Source organism: Seriola dumerili, unplaced genomic scaffold (genome assembly GCF_002260705.1).
Source record: "Seriola dumerili isolate Sdu_G_001 unplaced genomic scaffold, Sdu_1.0 BDQW01000306.1, whole genome shotgun sequence".
Taxonomy (NCBI): domain Eukaryota; kingdom Metazoa; phylum Chordata; class Actinopteri; order Carangiformes; family Carangidae; genus Seriola; species Seriola dumerili.
In genome coordinates this window covers 260,266-286,216 of record NW_019174561.1, presented here as the reverse complement: position 1 = coordinate 286,216, position 25,951 = coordinate 260,266, and the positions used below count along the sequence as shown (strand labels likewise).

The following is a 25,951-nucleotide window of genomic DNA, read 5'->3' as shown; positions in this document are numbered from 1 at the left end:
CAGTCACCGACAACAAAAACCGTCAGCGTGCGGGATGACGTGTTTCCATCAATGAGGAATCTTCCTGCAGACGAATGTCTCGTTCAAGGACAAGGAGTCCTTCCTTTTTAGTAACTGTGCTCAGTGAAAACCAAATGAAAACGAGTGAGGAGAAGCCGTTTCCTCTGTGGTTGTGTGGAACTGGAGGTCCAACTGTGTACGCTTTGTCCGAGCCACTTTGCAGGTCCTTTAGCGTATCCTTCCACCAAAGGTCCTCAGTTATATCGGTGTTTTTACCTCAGGAATCTACACAAAATAGGCCAGAAAGTAAGATCCAAGCTCAGGAATTCAAATCAGGAGCTGTTCGAGAGCATTTTAGACTGAGAGAAAAATGTTTCACAAAGTTGTGCGTCTGAAATGTGGAGGGAAAGTTTCAGGGGTCGTCTCAAAGCCCCCCCCCCCCAAGACTGAAACACCAGGAGCTGCACTGAAAGTCTTTTCTAAAGATAGTCACTAAGAATTAGGCCACAATGAAAGCTCCGCACAATCTGCTTTCATCTGTCTCTCCTCTCATATCAAACCTTTCTGTGTGTGTGTGTGTGTGTGTGTGTGTGTGTGTGTGTGTGCTTATATTGTAACCTGAATCTGTGGCTCTATTTCCTCTGCTCAACACAAGTCTCATGTTTCAGGTGGTGCCGGTTCTCCTTGACCCCCCGTCTCCTCTTGTTTCCACCTTTTATGAAACTTTCCTGCATCTCACTCCGACACTTTATTGTTTCTAATCTTGTTACAAACAAGAATATATATTTGAAAAATTATTATTATTATTATATATTTTTCATTGTGGACTCGATAGTGGCTGATACAAAGGATTTGCACACTGCTTAATAGTCCTATAGAGGACACGGCTAAAAAAGAGCTGCATCTACATAATGCAAACACACATACACACACACACACACACACACACACACACACACACATAAATATACACAAACACACACAGAGACAGCCTAACTCTGACCCTCTCCACGGGGAGTCATGCGTGACGGTGGCATTAACTTTCAACAGAAAATTAGCCTCAGCAAACCAATTAACCAGCTCTTAAATCTCCTTAGTGAGAACAGTGTGTGTGTGTGTGTGTGTGTGTGTGTGTGTGTGTTTGCGAGACGGAGGGAAACAAAAGAAGAACAAGAGGGTGTGTATCTGAGTGGGACAGTCAGAAAAGGAGAGGGCGTGTGTGTGTGTGTGAATGTTGAGCAAAGGTTAATAGGACCTCAAGAGGGATAAGACAAGGGCCTTGTTACCTTCCCAGAGCCGTCTCCTCCTCCTGCCACTGACACACACACACACACACACACACACACAAAGGGACTCAGTGCCAAAGCTGGTGGTCTATTGAGCGGCAGGGTAGTTCATTACTGTCTGTGCCTCACACTCGCACTAATACTCCTTAATACCCAACACTCTCCTCTTATCACACCCCCTCTCCATTTCTTTTATATTATTTCATCTTCTCCTAGCCCCCCCCCCCCCCATCCCCACACCCACACACACACACACCCACACTCTTCTTCCTCCTTCTGTTAGCTGAACAGGCTAATATTAGATGACCAAGCTAATGTTAGCTGAACAAGCTAATGTTAGCTGACCAGGCTAATATTAGGTGACCAAGCTAATGTTAGCTGACCAGGCTAATATTAAAGCCAGTATTCAAACAACAAGCAGCAAAAACAAATTTAGAGAACATCTTTCTCCGTCTCTCTCTTTTACTTTTTTCTTCCACTTTCTTCCTGACACCTCCTCCTCTCTCTTCATCGTCCAGTCTCTCCCTTGTTGACGTCTCCCTCTCTCTCTCTTTGTTGACCTTTCTCCACCTCCGTTTACCTGAGAACATCCGTCTTTATCTCTCGCTCCGGTTCTACCTCCTCATACTCTCCGTCACTGTGCCATTCTCTCTCTCTCCCTCACCCTGTCACTTTGCCTCTATCTCCCCGTTTATCTCTCTCATCTTACATCTCGTCTGTCACTCCCTCTTTCACTGCTCACCCCACCCTCCACCTCCTATCTCAACCTATCCATAAAGCTCCCTCTTCCTAATCGCCCTCTGTTCTTATCTCCTTCCTCTCTAGTCTTTAGAAAGGGAAAGGGCTGCTCTCATGGCGCAGTTAATATCTACTCTGAAACGCACATACAGGTCGACGTGCTGTAGTGTGTTGGCTCGCTGCTGCCGTTTCTGGTATTGCATTTTTTTTTGGGAGGGGGGGGGCGGTTTGGTTGCTCCTTTGTCAGTCATGCTATTCTGAGCTGCAGACTGACAGCATGATAGAAGAAGACGATGGCTCTCAGATAGATGCAGCCTCTGTGAAACAAAAGTTATGGAAGCCACTTGTGACTTTCAGACACGGACGGGGTTTTTTTTTATAATTTGCCGCTGAAATAGTCACAAACAAAGACTGGCGAAAAGCAGTGGACGTCATGGAAGAGCAGATTAAGAAATCAAAAGCGATAAACTGCAAGAAACACAGGCAAGTTTCCATCCTCATGTTTTATGTGCATTTTGTTGTTTGTATTTATGTGTTTATCTATTTGTATAAAAATCTATGAACCCAAGAATTTTGGGGAAGAAGAGCTGAAATAATATGAACAAACATGGCGGAGGTAGAAACGTCTGTTAGTCAATGAACAAGTAAAATAAAATAAATGAAACTGTTTAAACCTCTTAGTATGGGTGTGTAATCTTATATCATGGATGATCTTACTATGTCACATGATCTACTTTTCAAGATAAATAATTGCATCATTAAAATCTGCTATATTTGGATATTTAATTAGTTCGATCGCTGCTAACGAGACCATTGTTAGCGGTTCAACAGCTAGGCCGCTAACTGCAGCTGGTGACTGCAGGCCTGGTTCTGGTTCAGGACTTTCAGGATAAAATCAGAGCAGAAACAGGATGCAGAGATTTGTGAGTTGGACCTTGGAGTTGAAGGGACAGGCTTTGTCTCCAGGCAACCTATACGCACAACTAGTCATGTGATCATATGATTCAGATCGTGCATCATGACTCTACTTAAGAAGATTGTCATAATATCTTTTGACCCGTTCGCCCACCCCCAACCTCTTAGCTACAGCTTCTGTCACTTCCTGTTAAAAGGCCTCCATGCTCTTAGACAGCCAAAAGACTGAAGAATATACATAACCCTGTGGTCATCCTCTGTTCAAATCACAAAAAGACCAAAGGCTACACATGAACCAGGGGAGACAATCCTCTCATTAACAAAACATCATCTTAGCTCTGAGGAGCAATAAAACGCCTTGGGGTATCAATGTTACTTGATTAATTATGAAACCTTTTTGCATACTCTTGAGCATATTTACACAACAGTAGAAAACAAGCTGAACATACTAAAAGATAAAACTGGTGATCACATCCTAAAATGATCTATCGATCTATGAGCATTTCCTGATTCAATACCTAACTGAACAGGATGACGTCGTTAGTCAGTGTCTTCCTAATGACACGTGATGATGACATATTATTATCGTTTCTGATAAGAAATGACAGACATGTACTGATTAGTTTTATTTTGTAGCGTTTTGGAAAAATTTGCATTTATTTCCTCATCTGCTGTTAAACAGAGCAGGACTGATGTGTACAGTGAGCGGAGCCTTTTTGAAGCTGGGAATGATCAGTTTTACAATTAGGAGCGTCAGTGTGTTGATGGGTGTTTCTGGCTTTAATTGGGACTCGAGTCTGGGCTGTAAAATGATGAGACTATTTCAGACTACACTTGTGGAGCCGAAATGGGTCGTGCACCTGTTTCATGTGGGTCCATGCATGTTAAGAGTGTTTTAATGGACCATTATCTCACTGCACACAACTGTGGAGGACTTAAAGTATATTCATAATTAGTCATGATTCATAACTCAGCGGTAGCCATCAACAAAGTCTCATCCAGCATCTGCTCTGCAATTATCCTCAACTAGTAGTAACAGCCACGGCGGTCTATTCTCTCTCATAGGTTGTGGAGAGAGGTTGAAAAAGCATTTTGTAATACAACCTCTTTTCTACTACATGACAAAGTATTATTTACACTTTCATAGCTAAAAAAAGGTACGAAATGTTAAGTTTGTCAGACTTTTGCAGTCACCCAAGCCTACTCGTTATTATTATGCTAGATAGATATGATGGGTTTGCACCAACCCACCAACCCTCTTGCACCAAAGATCACCTCAAATTCCCTCACATGTAATTCATAACAGGCAGTTTTGTTATTTACATTAACCGAGCTATATGTACTTTTTTGCTATCGCTACATAGCTAACGTTAGCATTAACAGCTGTTTACTTACCGGTCTAGAAGAAAAGTTACACGTTCAGCATCAAACTTGATTTATTTACTCACTAACATATCCAAAGGTTGAAAACAGCTTTTATTTGATACTATTTCTATCACTTCTTCTACTTAAGTTAGCATGCTAACCAGCTAGCCCCAGCCCAGTTTTCGTGACTTTCCGATACCGAGTCACTGTAGCGTCCAGTCTGCCCTGAAGAAGTAGCTGCTCAGAAGGTTCAATCCTATTGTTAAAGCAACAATGGTTGAAGCTCTTGGCAAGACTGGTAAGTAAACAGCTGCTAATGCTAACGTTGGCTACGTAGCCAAAACTTACAAATAGCTCCTTTTAAAAGCAGCAAGTTGCAGTGCGTGTTAAATTATAAATTTGCAAGAAAAAAACAACAACATGAGTGACGGTATTTTCATTTGCATTAATAATTAACCACACCAAATTAACAAAAAAAATAATATATTTAGTTAGTTGAGTTGCATTTGAAGACAAACTACTGCAGCAACTGTGAATGTATAGTGCATCTGTGCCTCTGTCTCTTCCTCTCTGTCTGCTCTGCTTCCACATCCAGGTGGAGAGACTTCACTGGTGCGTAGCTTTCATCTAAAAATATGCACGACCGGCTCTGTGTTATTTACAGTCGAAACGCCTTTTGCTCTTTGGCTTTCCATTAAGTCAAAGTTGATGTGGATTTATTTATAGCGAGTTTAGTAACAAACAGGCGCCTCGCGGAGAACAAAAGGACAGAGACGCAGATTAAATGCACATCATCACTCTGTCTGAATCTATTGTGTCTTCCTGTTTGTCTCGCTGTCTCTTTCTGTGCCTCTGTAGCTTCTTTCTTTTTTTCCCCAGACGTGGAATCTGTAGCATTGCGGGGTTCATCATCTATCTGCATAAAGTGACGTCTCTGTTATGTTAATGTTCCGTAATGGCTCTATTCAAACATGCCCGGACCACCGCAGAGAACTGCCTTAGGTTTGTGAAATAATATCTCTTTCAAGATTCATAAATTATGGATTATAAATCTTATTTTGCCGCTGATGCCTTAATTAATGATCATGCTAAGCATGAGGGATCTTGCATTAATGGAGGCCCTAATAAACTAAAACACGTCTTTATTGACTGAGCTGGCAGAAGAAAAACCTAAAAATTTCAAATTGGCTCATTCATAGAATTCCATTGTTGATTAAACTGGTTTTATTTTGATGTTTTCACATTGAGTGCAGATGGAATCAAACTGGACTATTTAATGCTGTCAACTGAATGGTTTATTAACAAATGATCTGTATTTACATTGAAATAAAAACTACACGCAGTAACAGATCATAGACTAAGAGAAAGTAAACTTTAGGAAATGACTTTTTAACAGAAAAGAAAGAAAAAACAAAGAATATTTTTGCATTTTTTTCATTCAATATCAACATGTTTATCTTCAGTAGTTCTACCACTTTTAGTTCACTGTTTCCCTTTGATTTCACAACAGTGAAAGACAGACGTGTTAGAGACATGTAGAGACATGTTAGAGACATGTAGAGACATGTAGAGACATGTTAGAGACATGTTAGAGACGTAGAGACATTTTAGAGACATGTAGAGACATGTTAGAAACATGTTAGAAACATGTAGAGACATGTTAGAGACATGTAGAGACATGTTGGAGACATGTTAGAGACATGTAAGAGACATGTTAGAGAGATGTAGAGACATGTTAGAGACATGTAGAGACGTAGAGACATGTAGAGACATGTTGGAGACATGTAGAGACGTAGAGACATGTTAGAGACATGTAGAGACGTAGAGACATATTAGAGACATGTAGAGACGTAGACATGTTAGAGACATGTAGAGACATGTAGAGACGTAGAAACATGTAGAGACGTAGAGACATGTATAGACATGTAGAGACATGTAGAGACATGTTAGAGACATGTTAGAAACATGTTAGAAACATGTAGAGACATGTTAGAGACATGTTAGAGACATGTAGAGACATGTTAGAGACATGTAGAGACGTAAAGACATGTAGAGACATGTTAGAGACATGTAGAGGCGTAGAGACATGTTAGAGACATGTAGAGACATAGAGACATGTGAGAGACATGTACAGACATGTAGAGACATGTTAGAGACATGTAGAGACGTAGACATGTAGAGACATGTTAGAGACATGTAGAGACGTAGAGACATATTAGAGACATGTAGAGACATGTAGAGACGTAGAGACATGTTAGAGACATGTAGAGACGTAGAGACATGTGAGAGACATGTAGAGACATGTTAGAGACATGTTAGAGACATGTAGAGACATGTTAGAGACATAGAGACATGTAGAGACATGTAGAGACATGTTAGAGACATGTAGAGACATGTAGAGACATGTTAGAGACATGTTAGAGACATGTAGAGATATGTTTCAGTGTCTGACCCAAATTGCTGCTGTGATGGAAAACACATGATGATCAGATGTAAAACATGGTGAAGAGACCTTTACCTCTTCATCTCTCTCTCTCTCTCTCTCTCCAGACTTCCTTTCTGCACCTCCTCCTCAACAATCAACAATCTTTATTCCTCCTCCTCCTCTTCACCCTCCTCTCCCACTCATGCTCCCATCATTTGTCATTTCTGCCCTTTATCCTCCACGGCCCATCACTCTCATCACTCTCATCACTCTCATCACTCTCATCACTCTCATCACTCTCATCACTCTCCTTCTCTCATCACTCTCCTTCTCTCTCCACCTCCTCGCTTCACTCCTCGTCTTCCTCCCTCTCTTTTTTCCTCCCAATCTCCCCCACTTATTTATCTCTCTCCATCACTCCTCCTTTTCTCTCCCCCTCCCTGTGAGTGACAGGTGAAGCAGCCGCCTCCCGCCCCGGAGAAATGTTTTTTCTGTCTGTCCATCCGTCCACCTGTCTGTCTGTCTGTCTGTCTGTCTGTCTGTATCACTTAACCAGACGGGATATCCTGTCACCGGCAGTGACAGAGGCAATTATCAGTTAATCAGCATTCAATCCCAATCACACACACACACACACACACACACACACTTAGACACATGTACACTCACACTCAACGCACATGAGCTCATACACGAGCGCCGCTTTCCCTCCCAGTTCACTGTGTGACTGACAGATGGAGGGATGGGTTGACCGGCAGATGGAGGGGTGAACAAGTGAATGGATGAATCACACACACACACACACACACACACACACACACACACACACACACATAAAGGAGGGTGAGCAGATGTTGGATTACATTTGTGTAAACTTGGCAGTATTTTAGTCAAGCATGCGCATTTGTGTTTTTTGTGTGTGTGTGTGTGTGTGTGTGTGTGTTCAGATGAGAGTGTGTAAACAACTAGAAGATGGTTGGCACCTTCACACTGCTCCATCACGGGAGGACATGTGTGCACTCCCTGGTGTGTGTGTGTGTGTGTGTGTGTGTGTGTAAATAGCGAGAGGCAAAATCCAACTGCCAGGCAAATATTATGATGTTTGCTCTCATCTGTCTGTTGCACTCTCTCTCTCTCTCTCTCTCTCTCTCTCTTTGTCCAAATCTCTTTCTTCATTCATTCCTTCTTTCCCAACTTTATATTCTGTTTTAATCAGTTTTTCTTCTTCTTTTAGCTTTGTGTCGTCGTCCTGCTCGAGGCTCCAGGTGTTTTCTTCTTCCCTTGTGTTTCTCCCTCAACTAAAAGCTGCCGTCTGTCTTCCTGTGGATTTGTTATTCCACCATAAACCCTGCATTAGCATCGCTTGCAAGATCCTAAAGTTGTCTGAGAGAAAAATATTTCACTAACAATCTGACATCTCGTTCTTTTTACGTTGTTTCTCACCATCATCATCATAATTACTAAGTCAAGACAGTCAGACAACCAGGTCATCTAAACCAAAACCAGTCCTCCGACCTGAACAACCACACAGGTCGTTTGTTCCGACCCCGTGACCTCCGTTGTCATGGTGATAATAATAAACATTCACGGCGCGGTTAGGTTTAGGAAAAAGATCATGGTTTGGGTAAATAATGAGCAGCCTACTTCCTTCGGATTAGATCCTTCCGATTCTTTGTTGTCATGGTTACAGCAATAACAACGTAGTTAAGTTCGGTCCTGACAATAGAAACAACGTAAACTGCTGCTTTCACACAGGAATCGAACACCGCTCTCCTCCACCACCACCTCCTCTTCCTCCTCCTGACGTGGACTTTGTCTCTCTTCATTCTACGTCACCTGACTTCCTCCTTCGCTCCTGTCATAATTACTGCGACCACCGGATGTCGCCTAGCAACAAAACGCAGCTATGGGTCATAATAACTCGTTTTTTTGGGGGGTTTTTTTGCAGGATAATTTGCTATAAAACTATAAAAACTGAAAGAGGGCGTATCCAAGATGAGAGTTATTATCTCTCATTGGAAGGGAAACCACAGTAAATACAGCAGGTCAAAGTTCAACCTGTAACAGACAGTTCTGTTGGACTTCGTTTTGGCGACTCCCTCAGAAGTTAAGAGTACTGATTGGAAAAATGACCGAAGCTACAAATAAAATAAGAAACTACAAATAAAATAAGACTTCTTCAGAATCCTTTCCTGAATTAAAATGGCCGCACTAACCCGTTTCTGCAGAGGAAGATTTGGACGTTTTCCCTAAATGTTTTCTCATGGACCGGCCGGGAGTGACTGTGTCTACATGTGTATCCATCTTCTGGGTCAGAACTCCCACACAGTCTGACGTAAATTAAATTTAGTCACTGTGAGAATAAAGTGAAAGCTGTGATCTAATATCTCCTTTTCCCGCTCTCTCTCTCTCTCTCTCTCCTCCAGCTAAACTCCATCACTCTGTTTATTACCTTCCTCCATCTACCCACACTTATTTGTCTCATTTCCTCCTTTATTTCCTTTCTGCCATTCATCCTCGCCCCTCCCTTCCCCTCCCCCCCTCAATCATGTTGATTCAGCCGACTAAGCAGCCCTCTCAGCTTCTCTTGCCTAACATCTTCTATTAAATATGGATTAATTACTCCGAAACCTTGTTAAGCTTCGTTAAGACCTCCTGCATTAATCAGCAGTTACTTTAATTAGAGGAAAGGAAGTTTTTCATGTACTGCACCATGTATGTTTTACACCTCCGGCATCCTAATCAGCTCAATCACGACTCGATTTGTCCCCGTGTTTGTTTTGCCGTGCGAGGCTTTGGGAAAGGAGTTTAACCTCTTGCTCAGGTAATCGAACAGGAGCTCTTGAGACGACTCCTCCAGAAAGTTACCGCAGATATTCCCGGTTAGCTCTGGATTTAAACCTTCAACCTTTCCGGTCGCAGGCCTATTCCGTTCTAGCTCGAACCAATTTCCATGAAAATGTGTGGTTTTCATACGAGCTCCAATATCCAGGATGTAGGATACCTACTCGCAGGAAGTGGTGGTTGCTGGGCAGAAAGGTTGTTTTAGAAATTCTACCACACATTTTCTCTAGAGTAATGTTAACAGTTGTAATCTGAATAATTTGAAAGCTAAATAAATCACATACTTAAATAAAGCTCATGTTGTAATGTTGCTCTGACTACAACTTACATCTCAGCAGCAACGACAACCTTTAGGGTTTGTAGGGAACTCACTAAAGTTTATAAGCTGTGTTTTTGCGGGAACTACCAGTAAGTTCCCAGTAAGGAATCCAATCATTAATATGATTCAAATTCCATCTTCACATTTCCTAACAATCCAGCCAACCCCAAAATCTTTTATTGTAACTTCTGAGAGCTTGACGGCGACATAAACTCGTATTTATTGAAGTGATTCTGTCTGAGGGCGGAGTCAAAGTGCGATTAAAACACGTGAGACGAACATCTGCAGCGTCCTGCCCCGAGGCCGGAGTTAACAGCCTCCACGGGATAAAAACAAAAACATTTTCCGCCTCATTTACACCTGCTGAAATCTGGATTCTGTGATGCCATTGTGCCCTTCCAAGGCTGAGGGGCTTCTGGATTCACTGTTGTATCATTTATGACTGCTGTATAATTTATGGGCTGCTGTAAAATTCACCCTGTATAATTTATGTAATGAACGAATTAACTGTAATTAATGGTTTAACCTGTTATAATAAAAGCGTCAGTGTCCACCAGGCATATCTTTTATTTAGGCGATTATTGCTGAACAGATGCCTGGGCCAAGAGTTGGTGATGTTTCTGCTGCTATGATGAAACTACTGAACATTTTCCTCACAGGTGAAATATATCTGTACATTTACTGAAGATGTTCAAACGTCACAGTCTTTGTTGGTCTCTACTGAATAAAAGGAAAGGAAGCAATTTACATCTGAAGATGTTTCTTCAGCTGAAGTGGAGAACGTTTCGGGTTTAAATACAAACCTTCTCACTGCCAACCTTTAAGTCCCGGACTTTGATTCTTTTCACCAGCACTTTTACATAAAAATACAGATGTGGCGAGTTGGTATTTGACGCTACACATGTGGTCTTCATTGTGAATGCTGTTTACTTTTAGTTTTCCTAATAAAAAGGTAGATTAAGGCAACACTTGGGAAATGACTTCCGCAACGCTGAGGTTCAGAGGGCCCAGGGCCTTGACCCGACCTGCTGCCCCGCTCGCAATGCACCCGAGCTGGACGCCTAACCCTGCAGGTGGTGGACCTATAGTCATGATCTCTGGGTAGTGACTGAAAGAATGAGATCACAGATACAAGTGACCGAAACAAGTTTGCTCGACTTTTCGAGATAAGGGTGAGAAGCTCTAACGTCCGCAGGGAGCTCGGAGCAGAGCTGCTGCTCCTTCACATCGAAAGGAGCCAGTGGTCAGGATGCCTCGCGTCCAGTCGGTAGGACGCCTTGGGGTAGACCTAGATCATATATCTTATCTAGCCTGGGAACGACTCGGGATCCCCCAGGGAGGAAAACGTTGGCGGGGAGAGGAACATCTGGACTACTTCGCTCCACCTGCTGCCACTGTGACCCAACCTCGGATAAGCTGCAGAGAGCGGATGCGTAGATTGGACTACACAGGATTGCACTCATCTGGAAAAGGCATCATCGTTTGTTTGAAGTTGATCCCTCTCACACATTCTCCCACACCTCTCTCTTCTGAGACTAATCGAGAGCTGCTTGTACTGAATCCTCTGCAGGTGGGGAAAAGCGATTTCTCTCACTTTTTCATGCTCAGTCCATGTGCGTTTTTAAAACTCATCGCACTCCCTTCATCAAATATCCTCAGGCCATTTAAGAAATGTATCTCTAGTACTAATACGCCTCTTTAATGGCTACAGCTGTACATTTGTTTCCATTGAGTTTGGTGAGCTCTGCTGGCTCTGTTGATGCAGGAAGGAAATTTCTCCCTCAGGCCGACTAAATATCCATTTTTCTTGTCTTTCCATTAGATGTGCTTTTCAGAGCCGCGTTATCGTTCACTGCTCGTAGTATCTCATTCAGTTTTCGACTGTCAAATATCCCCGTGGCAGACGCAACTGTCAGCCTGACACCATATTCCATCACTGGAGAACTCAGGGAAATAACTTTCTTTGTTTTTTTTTTTCCTGCAGAGAAACTTTGATAACTGGCCATGAGCTCACAGACAAATAGCATTTCAATCAAAGCATGCAGAGGGAGGAAATCAGATGCTTTTGGTTGTGATAACACTGCGGTTTTTGCAAGTAAACAAGTCCCTTTGTTTACGGACATCACATCTATTTTAATTACATTGATTTTTTTTTTTCCCCCCACTGAATTATAATCAACGGATGGATGAGGAAGTTGATGCATTGCTCCGGATCCCAGCGATCAATCTTCAACCGTTCACCGCTACGGCAACGTTTACGACTAAAATCTATTCAACCCGCACAGAGGTGAAGTATCTATGTGCACCTTTCATGCAATTTAACTTGAACTTTTGACACACTAATTCACACTTTGACCAACACTGTAGTAAACCCCTTTTCAACAGTGGTGAGTTTAAAACAGAGGAAGCTATCTATATTAGCCATGCTGCACCATGTAGTTTTATTCAAATTTCACGGCTGCATCTTTCACAGTTTTGAAGCTCTGTCGTTTAAACACCTGCACCTGTGGGTTGTTCCTGCTACAGTCGGTCTGTGGTCTCCAGGACACACAGACTCACAAGGTGAAAAACAAGCCGGCAACACACTGGTAAACAACAAATGTCCCCAGATAGAGTCAAATCAGCCTGAGTGCATCTCAGAGCCAGTGACTTCACCGAGAGGCGATAATCATTAAAGTATGTGGATAATAATAGTTCAGTTTTTGAAAGTGCAGTGTGAAGAATTACACCTGAGAGGGAAGGTGATATCTATAATTTAATGTCTTGATAGAGTCTCATGATATATGATATTATTATGAGGATAGCAGGAGTTATAATGTGATTATAATACTGCATTTTATACTTCAGGTATAAGTGATGCTGCCACTTAACAACAGTTCAAAATGACTATTAGTTACATATTTTTTTATAAATGTATTTAATTTAGGGACGATGCAATCTCACAGTTTCCATACAAAGCATGAAACTGATGTGTTGCACAGAGAGTTTACAGCTAATGCTAATGATTAACTCTTGTCCCTTGTTGGGCTTTTTCATGTAATTAAAAGTTTTCATTATCGGAACATGCCAAGGTACAATAAGCAGTGACATGAGGGTCGGACTCTGCAGCAGGGCAGGTTGTAAATAACTGCAACGACATCATGACAAATATCACAATATTTGATGGAAACAAATATCAGCTCAAGCTTAGCGACAGGAGGCAGCCCAGCTAGCTTTGAAGGCTATTAGCCGGTGCTAGCATATTCCCAATGTAGCTAGCACGTTAGTGGTTAGCTTGGCAACAGCTAGTGGTGTAAGTAGTCACCCAGCTTCCCGCATCACTTCCTGATGTAATCGAGCACTAACACACTTCTGTCTCTCTCTCTGACGGCAGAGTGGTCCGTCCCACGACCCACTTTGCAATTCATTCACACACACACACACACACACACACACACGACACCCCGGCACTCAGCATGCTCTGCTATTAGGCTGTCAGTTAGTCAGGCCAATAGAATAAGTGCCGTGGATTAGTCAGACACACACACACACACACACACACACACACACACACACACACACACACACACACACACACACACACACAGTGAGGGAGGACAGACAGCATACTAAACAGAGTGGGGCATGAGGTGACAGACATCCTGTCATAAAGCTCTCTCTCTGTGTCTCACTTTAACACACACACACACACACACACACACACACACACACACACACACACACAGCAGAGGAAACAATTACAGCCACTCAGACAGTCGATAACAGTGAGACATAATCAACTTAGTGTCATTTTTTTCTCTTCTTGACCTCCTGTCATCCTCTGTCTTTGTCATTTCCTCCAACCACTCGTCCTTTGCTCTCCTCCTCCTCCTCCTCCTCCTCCTCCTCCTCTCCATCTTGTCTTTACAGGAGTGATGGACGAGGCAACAGACGACAGGACTATCTCCTTCCCCACAGTCTCGTCCTTTCACTGCCTCTTGGCCTTCGATCTCCTGTCCTTCCTTCCTTTGCCTTTCCTCCCTCCTTGTCTCCTATTTCTTTCTCCTCAAGGTCCTTCTCTCTTTCTCTGTTCCCTCCTCATCCATTCCACTCCTCCTCTCTATATCCTCCTCTCCGCTCTATCCTTTCCCCCTCATCCCATTCTTTCCTCCCCCTCTTTCTCTTCACCCGTTTCTCCCTCGTCATCCATCGTTTTTCTTTTCTCTCTTAAACTTTTCTTCTTTTCCCTCCCCCCCTCCTTCATCATCTCTTCTTTACCTCCCTGCTCTCTCCCATTCTCCTCTGTTTGTATGAAACTGTCACACATTCATATGAAGCCTGACACACACACACACACACACACACACACACACACACACACACACACACACACACACACACACACACTAATCACATAAAGGCCTCTATAATTGGGGGAATTGAAGGCTGTTGATTTGATCAAAGCCGAATTCTTCCTCACGTCCCTCCAACATGTCAACACACCGGGCGAACGAGTCAAGGAGAGAGAGCGAGGGAGGGAGTGATTCATGGTCACTCTCTCTCTTTCTCCTTTTTCACTGGTTCTCCCCCGTTTGTCCTTACTGCCAAAGAAATCTAATTAAGTGGAATATAAATTGTAAATTGGTTTCCCCCCCTGAAAACACACACACACACACATACACAAACACACAAAGACAGACACACACACACACCTCAACGCCCTAGTCATCACCTCCAGATTCGACCGGACGTTCAGCAGTTAGCGGTCACTGTGCGCACACACACACACACACACACACACACACATGCTTTTCCGTCATTGGACATAACGTTTCTTCAAAACTAAAGAACAAAAAGTCGTTTAAAGGGAAAGTTCACCCGAAACAAAACAGATCAGAAGCTCAGCAGCTCAGACGTCGGACTGTTTCCCATCTCCTCTTCAACACACCGACAAGAATGTAAAGAAAAGTCAATCTCAAAACTTCAAACTCATCTTTTAACACGTGGTGAAGTTTAGGCAACTAAGACTGCTCGGTTAAAGGGAAAGAGCAGCTTCAAAGGAAACCGACACAACAACAAACCACTGCTCCCACTGCACCCACTGCTCCCAGTGCACCCACTGCTCCCAGTGCACCCACTGCTCCCACTGCACCCACTGCTCCCACTGCACCCACTGCTCCCACTGCTCCCACTGCACCCACTGCTCCCACTGCTCCCACTGCTCCCACTGCTCCCAGTGCACCCACTGCTCCCACTGCACCCACTGCTCCCACTGCACCCCCTGCACCCACACCACCCACTGCTCCCACTGCTCCCACTGCTCCCACTGCTCCCACTGCTCCCACTGCACCCACTGCTCCCACTGCTCCCACTGCTCCCAGTGCTCCCACTGCTCCCACTGCTCCCAGTGCACCCACTGCTCCCAGTGCACCCACTGCTCCCAGTGCTGGAGTCAGACACTTTAAATGTAAAATAAAATAAAATAATAAAAGTAGATTCAGTTTAATTTCCTGGATAGATAGATAGATAGATAGATAGATAGATAGATAGATAGATAGACAGATAGATAGATATGTTGTATTATAGAATGTTTTCTTTTTTTAAGCAAAACCAAAACAGTTAGAAGAAGAAGATGAAACATTAGAAACACTCCGGTCACTTTGTGAACGTGTGTGTGTGTGTGTGTGTGTGTGTGTGTGTGTGTGTGTGTGTTTGTAAGGGAGTGTGTGACAGGATAAATAGATGTGATGAGTCAATATCGCCCCCTAACGGCACAGAAGCAAACAACAGCCAGCGAAACGTCCCTCAGCTCTTTCTCTCTCTTAGCTGCTCACACACACACACACACACACACACACACACACACACACACACACACACACACACACAGACACACACACACACACACACACACACACACACAAATAAAGTTAGCTGCAAAGTGCGCTAATGATAAAGGACACTTCACACGTGTCGCTGCATCAGTCTGAGTGTTACAACAATAAGAAGAAGGAAGATGAAGTGAGAGGATCGTGACCTCGTGACTCCAGGCTGCACTGCAACACGTGACTCTACACGGCGCTGCAGCAGCTGCTTTCATTTCTTTACACCTGGGTTTAAAACTTCTCTGTGAAAACACACATCTGTTTCTGTCAGGACTCCATGCCACACGTTCGACCTCCTCGGACACTTTATTTCACCATAACGCGCAGGGTAGCGGTTTCCTCCGCTGCACCATTACGCACGGAGAGAGAGAGAGAGAGAGAGAGAGAGAGAGGGAGGGAGAGAGGCGGCTGCTCCCCTGCGCTGCGGCGCCCAGCCGGAGCCAGAGACAGAGGAGAGAAGGAGGGAGGGAGGACTCAGTGTTTAGAGCCAGTCTTCCCTTCAAAGTCCCCCTCTTTTTGCAGCCTTACAGGTCATGAATACCAAGCAGAAGGTGCCGAGAGAGAGAGAGAGAGAGAGAGAGAGAGAGAGAGAGAGAGAGAGAGGCAGACTCAGAGCCGACAGGCTGCTGCTGCTGCAGTCCATGAAAACATCTCAGCTTCACACTGATTCCTCCTGTTACATCGAGCCTGGACCAGTGAGGATGTGATGCTGGAGCTTGATGGAGTTCCAGAGCAGGAAACACTCAGACCTCTGAGAGGATAAAGTCTCTGATCAGGCACAAAAACCCGATTTCAACTCATGAGTTACACTGACACACCGCGCTTTTATTCTAACACACACTATGTCTATGATAATCGTTAAATGTTTCAACTTTGATTTCATCTCCAGACGTCATCCTGCATTTCATTTGGGACACGTATGTTTCTATCAGAGTGAATCGTGCCGCTGGATCTGCTGTGATCCGGCGCCATGGCCCGTGTTTTACCAATCTGCAAAGCTTCCGTTTCTGATGATTTATAATCATAAATAATCGTGACTGATTCGATTAAAAGGATGAGAAAGAAAATAAAACGCTGCGGGCCCCGCGAATCCTCCAAAAACAAACCTCTCCGGCGCGTAACAAGTGCCAGAGGAGTGCGTGCGGTGCGGAGATGCTGCTGCGGAGATGAAACTGAGCAGCTGCGTAAACTGACTGAACGTTGCAGCGGGTGAAGCTGCGGTGTTGGGAGTGTAGATCGGCTGCGGGTAAAAGTTGAATAAGAAGCTTTAAGGCTTCAGGTGAGAGAAACGTTCAGCGGTCAACGTCAAAAACGGAAGCTTTTGACGGACAGTTTGCGCTCGGACGGAGCCGCGGCGCGCGCACCGGTCCGCCCGCATCCAAAGAAAACCTCCAGCAGGTTCACAGCGGAATATAAACTTCTATAACATCCACGACAAGTCACTCATTAACCCTCAGCAGCTCACAGTCCGCGCGCGCAGGAAGGTTCACGGAGCCAAACCTCCCGACGCGTCCAAAACTTCACACCAGACCTCCGGAGCGCACAGCAGCCGGGGACACATGATGGCACGAGCTCGGGCCGCCGGTCTGCATCCATCAAACCCTCATCACATTACTCCGTGAGCAGGTGATTTGTGAGATTTCTGCACGTGTGGCACGATGAGGTGACATTAAACATCGTCCAGCAGTAAAAACATGTGCAGCTGCACAAACCACCGTGCACGTCCACTTTCTACTCCCGCACCTCAGCGCGGTGACATGTTCCCACCGGTTCAAACTCCGAGGAAATCATCAAAAAATAAACACACACACACACACACACATACACACACAAAGAGAGAGATTGAAAACATGAAGAAATAAAATAATTCCACAGATGAAAGAAACAAACTGCTTTACCTGGAAAGAACTGTCCGTCAGTAAATCCCAAAAGTACAAAGTGGAGGAAAACTGCAGGCAAAGCGAGAGAATAACTCCGTTTATCCATTTCTTTTCTTTCTTCTTCTTCTTCTTCCTCTTCTTCTTCTTCTTTTTCTTCTTCTTCTTCTTCTTCTTCTGCTGCTGCTGCTGATCTGTGCTCGCGGATTATTTTACATACTCCCGTCTGGTCCGTAAACTGGTTTTCCTGAGTTCGGGACGGCGGCGACAGAAACGGAGACAACAGGAGTAAAATCCTCGCATTGGTGGAGAAGAAGAGACAGAAAGACACAAGTAGAAGCAAAGAGAGAAGTTGGAGGCAAATAACCAGGAGCTCTCTCTCTCTCTTTCTCTCTCTCTCTCTCTCCTCTCCGGTGTGTGTGTGTGTGTGAGTGTGTGTGTGTGTGTATGTGTGTGTGTGTCAGTGCGCGCGTCTGTGCCAAAGAGTGTATGAGAGGGGCGCAGTGTGTGTGTGCGCACTCAGACGGTCTCTGACACACTGACGTTGAGTTGGAGAGGAATGGAGAGCAGTGCGCACCGCGCGGGGTGCCAGACACCGCGTAAAGACGGGCGGATTAACGCGTGTGCGGGACTTCCGGTCGCGGCTTTCAAAATAAGACAAGATGACTAGAAATTGAATTCTCATATTCTCAGGACACGTTGATAAAGCTTCACAGATTGCGAACGGATAATTGGACACGTTCGGGGCAATTAATGAATATGATGATGATAATTATGTTACTGGATCTCAGATTCGATCAGCTCTAATATTTATATCCCAGCATTTAACAAGGATGTGTTTTATGACAATTTAAATTTGTACCTTTGTGCGTATTATTCAAACAGTGAACCTCATGAAATACTGAAAATATTTGATCATAAAAACAGTACAAAAAAACATCAAGTAAATTTAAATTCAACAATAAAACATTTAGTTATTTTATTATTTTTAAGTAGAAGTAGTAGTTTTTTTTTAATTTTCTACATTAAGCTGCAAGTCTTTAAATGAACGTCTACATAAACACACTCTAAACCGACAGATTAAGTCTTTTATTTGTAGTTCCGGGCACCAGTTTCCCATCATGCCTTCACTGTTATTCGCCACCTTGACGGTGCTGAGGGCTTTTATTTTTTATCTTTTTAGTTCTCCGGCTTCCCCTGGGTCCTAACGCCTGCTTCCTCCGCAAGGGTAGGATTCACACACAATCTCCCCTCTCTCTCTCTCTCTCTCTCTCTCTCTCTCTCTCTCTCCCACACACTCAGATGTGTGTGTGTGTGTGTGTGTGTGTGTGTGTGTGTGTGTGTGTGTGTGTGTGTGTGTGTGTGTGTGTGTGTGTTAGTGACTGGCCTCTCCCTGTCACCTTGTTCAGACAATAGAATAAGAGTTTAACTTTGCAGTGTTGCTCAGTGTGCAGGTTTTAAAGTACAGTGTGCACTAACACGTGTCTTTTATACTGAAGGGACCTCCTTTAGAAATATGTGCTGGAGGCGGAGACACTTCCTCCTCAAATTATTGTCATTCTGACTCACTGTGATCTCAAATCTTTATCAACACCTGCCTTCTCTTTAATTGAGCTGCAGTTTATCCACTAAAATGAACATTATTAGTATTTTTCTTGTGGTAGTTTTGATTTTATGGCACATTGTCTGTATGAAAATACATTTTGGAGCTGCGAGAGAATATCTGAACAATGTGTTTACAATAAAAAAAAAAAAAAGAAAACTCTGTCATCTGTGGCCACCTATTTGTTCAGCATCTCTACACCTCCTCGGCCTTTATTGTGCAACCGGTCAAGAATTTTCTTATGAGCAAGTTGCAGAGTTTAGGTGACAGGTGGAGAGCTCTGATTGGCTGTTTAACCCTGTGACTTCACTTCTGTCTCCTCTCCTCAGAGCACCAGGCGCTGACCGCGTCAGTACAAATCAAAGCAAAGCTCCTGCAGCTTTACCCCGGACAGTTTCTCTCTGTGTGTTTTGAACACATGACACGACAGTTCAGTCAGACTCGCTGTGGTTTCATTTGGCAGCTCTTTCTTTTTCTTTTCTTTTCTTGTTTTATGAACACAGGTTAGTGCACTGCCCTGACGCTTTGTCTGAGGCCGGCTCAGAGTATAGGTGTGTGTCTACGCCTCTACGGTGTGTTCAAGTGCAACCTCAGCAGAAGATATGAAGCAACGTAAGCCCGTTTGATCAGTCGGCCGATGAACCGTGCAGCAGGGACCTTCACGTGTCAGGAAACTGGATTTCAAATAAATCACAATCCTAGAATCTGAGGTTTCGCTGGATTTAAGAATCAGTATCTCAACCGAACTGTACTTTGAAATTAATGTCAGAAATGTCTCCTCCTTCTCTGAAAAGGTCATTTTTGATGCATTTTTGGTTTTTAAATTGTAACTATGGGGCATTTACTGACTTATTTCCAGTCAGGACTTTAGAACTTCAGACTTTCTGACAACTCTGAAATACAGTGTTTATGTGAGACGACATGCAACAAAAAAATTGCATCTCAAAGTTCACTGACTAAGACAGATGTGTATTAATAGTCATCAGAAAGATGGCAGTATATTGAGGAACAATATATATATACATAAGCGAGCATGGATGTTTTTTCCCTGGAAGAACCTGTTCAGGGAGCAGCCACCGTGCACAGACACACACCTACACATGCAGCGGCACTGTCCTCATTTGCTCGGTCTTTCTCTTAATTTTACTCACGCCTCAAGTCCCCTGTTTGGCAGGAAGTGGCCGCCCGGTGACGCCGCAGACATGTAGTTGATGGAGGAAGAAAAAAAAGCAAGGAGAAAACACAGAGACAGACGAGTTTGAAGTCGGAAAAAAAGACAGAAAAACACAGGTACTTAAACTGCCCAGAGTAACTTTATGAATCCTGGTTACTTCCTGTTATACGGGTAATTTCACAGATCGATTGTCAGGTGCTTGTGAAGTAACCTGAAGAGCAGAGCTGCTACTTGTTTCTCGGCCTGGTGCCCTTCAGACGTCCCCGCTGACCGCCTGGTATTTGTCTCCCTCCCTCTCCAGGTGATCGTGACAGGATGTGTTAAATTTAGTAAATTCCACGCGGCCAGTTGGGAGGGTCGTGACATTTTTTTGTCCTTAGTGTTAAATGCTGCTCAGCTCAGCAGAAGGCAGCCTGTTGCTCTGCAGTGTGTTGGATAAAGTGGTGATCGATACTGTCTGTGTTTTTGAACAGGAGCAGGTTTAATTTGAGTTCAGACGGTCTAAATTATGATCCTCCTCTCATCTCTGTCGTTCTCAGGCTTTTGTCTCATGAGGCAAAGAGAAACTGATATTTCAACATGGTTTTGTAAAAGTGTTTATGTTTCTGTTCCTTCACTTTCCCTCAAATCAGTTACAGTCAAATCTAATTCAAAGGGACTTTATTTGGCGCCCGCCCCGCCGAAGTCGGCGTATGACAGACCTGTGCCTCAGACGTCCAATACATCACAGAGTCCCTGCTCCGGCTGTTTAATATACAACAAGAGCTCAGAGAGGAAATGGTGGCGTCCTGGAGTTTATGAATTCAGTTACCAGTTTATTGGATTGAGCTAAAACTAATATCCCACCAGTCCTGCAGTGAATCCTACATTCATACAGGTTCTAATGTTCAGTACTGTGTTATACTGAGAGGTGTTTCTCATTTTGTCATTCATTTATTAATCTATCAGTGAGGGGAGACAAAACGTTACCACCACAACATATTTGTTTTTGCAAATTAGTCGTTATATAATTGTAATTTGTAGGAGATAGAGTTGCTGCTTTACTACTGAGAGTAAATATGAGTAACTTTGAACAACACAATGCTGTAATCAGGGGTTAAAGTGGGATTTGGCAGGTGGGGGAACCTTTAGATTTGGGGGGAAAGGTGGGGTAACGCCAGTCTGACTCAGGGTCACACGAGCAGCAGCCCGGCTGTTCACACCAGGAGCACGTTTCTCCACTCCAGTTAGCAAACTCATCTTTATAATAACCTCAAGAATTTATACCGTAGAGATTTTTATGTGTTTCTGCATCAGCGGGATGTTGCTGCTTCGGCAACAATCAAGTTAAATACGCTTGTTTTATCTATAAGGTTTTTACACGGACTCGCCCGACCACCTTTAAATTAATTCATTAATTCATTCATTCATTAATTCATTAAACAGACTGACAGTGGCGTCGGCACTGGGGCGACCAATAGAGGAATTCTCGAACACCGGCTCGAGTCAAACCAGATCTGTGATTATTATCAACTCAGTATGCAGAAAAATGTATTTGTCTTTTTCATTTGTGTACTTTATATTTGTAGTAGTGTATTGTGACTTTTCTGTAACCCGTCTCCGTTTAGACTCTCAGATTTGTTCACTTATTGATCGAAGGTGCTGTAACGCCGTTCTGGATCGTTCCGGCCCACTTTAACCCCCGAGAGTTATCAATCAATACTTTATGAAACTACGTCAAAAGCCCAAAGAAACACGATAAATTCACGTTCAACCTTTTCTTGGGGATTTCATTACTGATGGCAGACGGCGTTCTTTACTAACTTCTACTTCATAAACATCTACACCAGACTCCGTGAAGATAAAGCGGCTGTGAATCAGTCAGATTCTCTCTGGATTCTCTTACATCTGCGTTGGTTACTTAATGCAACCTCTCTGAATATTGCATTGCACCATTTTATCTCTTCTTTCTCGCTCGTAGTTTTTTTGTTATCCGTACAACTCTTATTTGACCTGTGCTGAAAACCTCGAGAGGAACACTTCCCCTCCTCCGCCGTTATGTATTTTCATGCTGACAGCTAATGAATATTTCCATTATTTAGTGATGTAGAAATCAATGTCTCATTAACATGAGGGTGCGTTTGTCCGAGCCAAGATCAGGACACAAGCGCCCGTATCCTCCTCACCTCTACATCATCACTTATTTATTAGAAATCAATTATGCAGAGTTGCAGCGTTCCCCTCTAGTCCGTCCCAGTCTTTCTTAGTCTATTCCACAACTCTGAACTGTGTCTTCTGTTACACTCTCATGTTGTCTGCTGTTTACGTTTGAGCAGGTAGACGTCGCTGTCAACCCGAGGTCACGTGGCTGTGATTTGATTCATTGTGGTAGATAGATAAATATCATCTCGTCCCTAATCTCTGGTATAAATGTTTTCCCTTTTCGTGAAGTAAGGCGCTGTTTACACCTCGGCCTCTGCTTCTGAGGAATCAAATTAATTAGCGCTCGCCGGGTATGTGCCAATACACTGGTGGGGGGGTGGTGGGGGGGGGGAGTGCACAAGCAACGAAAGGATTGTTTCAGAGTTGAAAGTGTCAAAAACACCACTGAGAAAACACTTCTCTATACACAAGAAACAGAGGAAGAGCAGACATGCAAATGCAGCGCCTCACACACCCACGTGCACCATATATCAGAGGCACATCGGGGGTCGCCACCAATCACGACTAACATCCAGTTTGCCAGCCGGGCCACCTGAGGTGCACATTTATGTTTGTGTATGTCTCTCTCTCTGCCTGGCTACATGGGTGTGTGTGTGTGTGTGTGTGTGTGTGTGTATATGTATATATATATATAAATATATATTAATGTATATGAAGCCCCATGATACTGAGGTGCAGTTCTCTATGGAAATCAGAGGAGGCCGAAGTGCATCAGCCGCAGCATGAAACACATAATGAGGTTATTGTATTGTAAGTATGGATAGAAGCTGGGAAACACACAGTGTGAAGATGTGGTGACCGTGTGTGTGCGTGTGTGTGTGTGTGTGTTTGGAGGAAGGTCAAGTCCTGTCCAGTTATTGAACCCGGATATTAAGTGATTTTGCTTTCTGGACTTAGTTTTCTGTTTCTGTATTCACAGTCATGCCTCAGACCCCCCCCCCCCCCCCCCCCCCCCCCCCCCCCCCCCCCCCCCCCCCCCCCCCCCCCCCCCCCAGCCAGAGTCCAGTCCAATACTCCTGCTCAGCACAAAAGATCCCATCAATTTATTTATCATTTTATTAAAAAAAACAAACAATGGACGAATCCTAAATCTAACAACGTAAACAACATATAAGCAGATTATATTCATGCACAACAAAACTGCAACTGCAAATACGTTTTACAGGAATCACAATCGCACAACCGTCGCACCCGATGACTCCTGTTCCAACCCTCTGACCCACAGGAGCGTCTCCTGTCTCCTGACAACTGTACCCACAGCAGCGTACCTTACCTCCGTCGCCATGGTTACTGTCATAACAATCATGGCGTGGTGAGGTTTGGGGAAAAGATGGTGTTTTTGGGTTAAAATTAGAGCATACTCGACATTAGACGACCCTTGTTGTCATGGTTACAGTAACAACAACAAACGGTCATGGATAACGGAAACAACACGGTAATCGAACACAACAACCTTCCTGAACACCTGAGACGCGTCCAGGATTTAAAACATCACCGATAGATCACATGACGTCTTTTTGATCTTGAACAGCGCTCATTTTAAAAATACATTTTCCTACCTGATCTTACGTATTTAAACATTTTCATTTGTTTTTATCGTTTTTAAATGTTATTTTAATGTCATCTTAATGTTCTATTTGAATGTATTTCCATGTACTTCCTGTAAAGGTACTAAAGCACCACTGCTTTGAAAGGAGGTGGTTCTACGTTGGCTGGCGTCCTCTCTGGAATAGTTTGGGTGTAATCTGCCTTTGGTGCTGGAAGATCAGAAGAAAAACACACCACACAAATGAATAAAAGTTAAATCACCTTATTCTGTCTGAGGCAAGTCCTAATGGTCGTATTAAACAAAGACAATGGTGCCTCCCAGAGGCCTTTTGGCTTGTCTGGTTTCAGCCGGGAAGAGATCCAGAGGCAGACCAAGAACACGCTGGAAGTATTATACATTATTTAATATTTCATCTTTAGCCGTATATATCCATACTACAGCATTCTTACAACTAGAATACAACGTGAAACTGGTCTGTTGACAACTATCTTTGGTAAATTACTGAACATTTCTTTCTCTGAATACTGGGAATGGAGACGGATGGTGTTTGGCACTCAGGACAAAACAAGGAGCGCTGCCAGGTCTGACAGCTTAGTATGCTTTGCAGTGTTTGATAAATCACTGCACTCTAACTCATGCAATATTTTTTTAGGGAATCATTGCACCTGCGGTCTGTCATTCAGCTTAATTATCAGCAGGTGTAGGAGTTCTAATTAGCAGGGACTACATGAGAACAAATTAGGACTCTGCACAGCGCTGCGATGTCCAAAACACTCAATGAGGCAGAAAAAGATCTCTTCAAGGAATTTACTGAACCAGGAAAATGCAACAAGCAGCCGACTGCAGCAGATACTGTTGTTTTTATTCAACATCTTCATCTTGTATTAGTGGTTCATATAAATCTGTAAAAATCTATAAGGTCACGTCTTTCCAGCACAGAGAGTCGAGGCGAGATCCGCCCCATTTAGCATTTTGGAAAAATTCCTTAAATTACACTGGAAATTATATCATCACTGGAACTTAGAAGCCTCTATGAATGATAATCGTTCGTCCTTCCCACAGTGCAACAGCAGCAGAGTGGACGGTACAAAGAAAAGAAAACGATAGTACGATATTATAATAATAATATAATATGCACAACTAAATACTTACTAGAACAGTCATCTGAAAAACAACCAAACAGTAATTCTGGTTCTGGTCCGGTCCGGTCCACCTGCTCAGCACACAGAGCCAGCCTGAACCATACAGAGCAGCAGCAGCAGGAGGCAGCAATACTGAGCAGATTAAATTATTAATAGAGGTTTTTATTGAGCACCTATAACCTCCCAGTAAGGATGGCATAAATCACGCTGTCCAAAACATAAATTACATTTTTACAGAGAGAGGTAAGAATATTGGAGCTGGATTTATGCAACAAAAGCAGCAGCAGGAAGGAAAAGAATCAGCGACGTCACGTGGATCGGAAAGCGCGGCTCAAATCTGAAAATAAAATCTGACAAACAAGAGGTTCATGTAAAGAATGCACACGCCTCGTTTTCAACGGGGATCTCTGAGCTGCTCGTTTTTAATCTGATGGCGCTGGAAAATGTGTCCGTATCAGTTTTCTACAACTGCCAATTTGATTTTCATCCAATATAAAAGCATTTCATTCACAACAGTCTTTCTTTTTTACACCCTGAGGTTCTGAATTTTGCAGGACAGAAGAAAATATTTCTATTGCTTCTTTTTTTTTTTTTTTGTTCTCTACTCTCCAGCCTCACTGTCGTTCGTTCTTGTGCTTTAATTAGACA

General features: G+C 43.5%; 1 protein-coding gene across 1 annotated transcript in view; it reads right to left on the bottom strand.

Annotated features, from left to right (window-relative positions):
• ptprt (protein tyrosine phosphatase, receptor type T) overlaps positions 1–23,897 on the bottom strand; it is a 324,259-nt gene extending 300,362 nt beyond the window's left edge. The window contains exons 1-3 of the mRNA XM_022758722.1: positions 23,886–23,897; positions 14,953–15,317; positions 10,918–11,000 (exon numbers count right to left, since the gene is read on the bottom strand). Coding sequence (XP_022614443.1) covers positions 10,918–11,000; positions 14,953–15,317; positions 23,886–23,897 — 460 coding nt within the window. The remainder of the gene's footprint in view (positions 1–10,917; positions 11,001–14,952; positions 15,318–23,885) is intronic.
• Between the last annotated feature and the right edge of the window lie 2,054 nt (positions 23,898–25,951).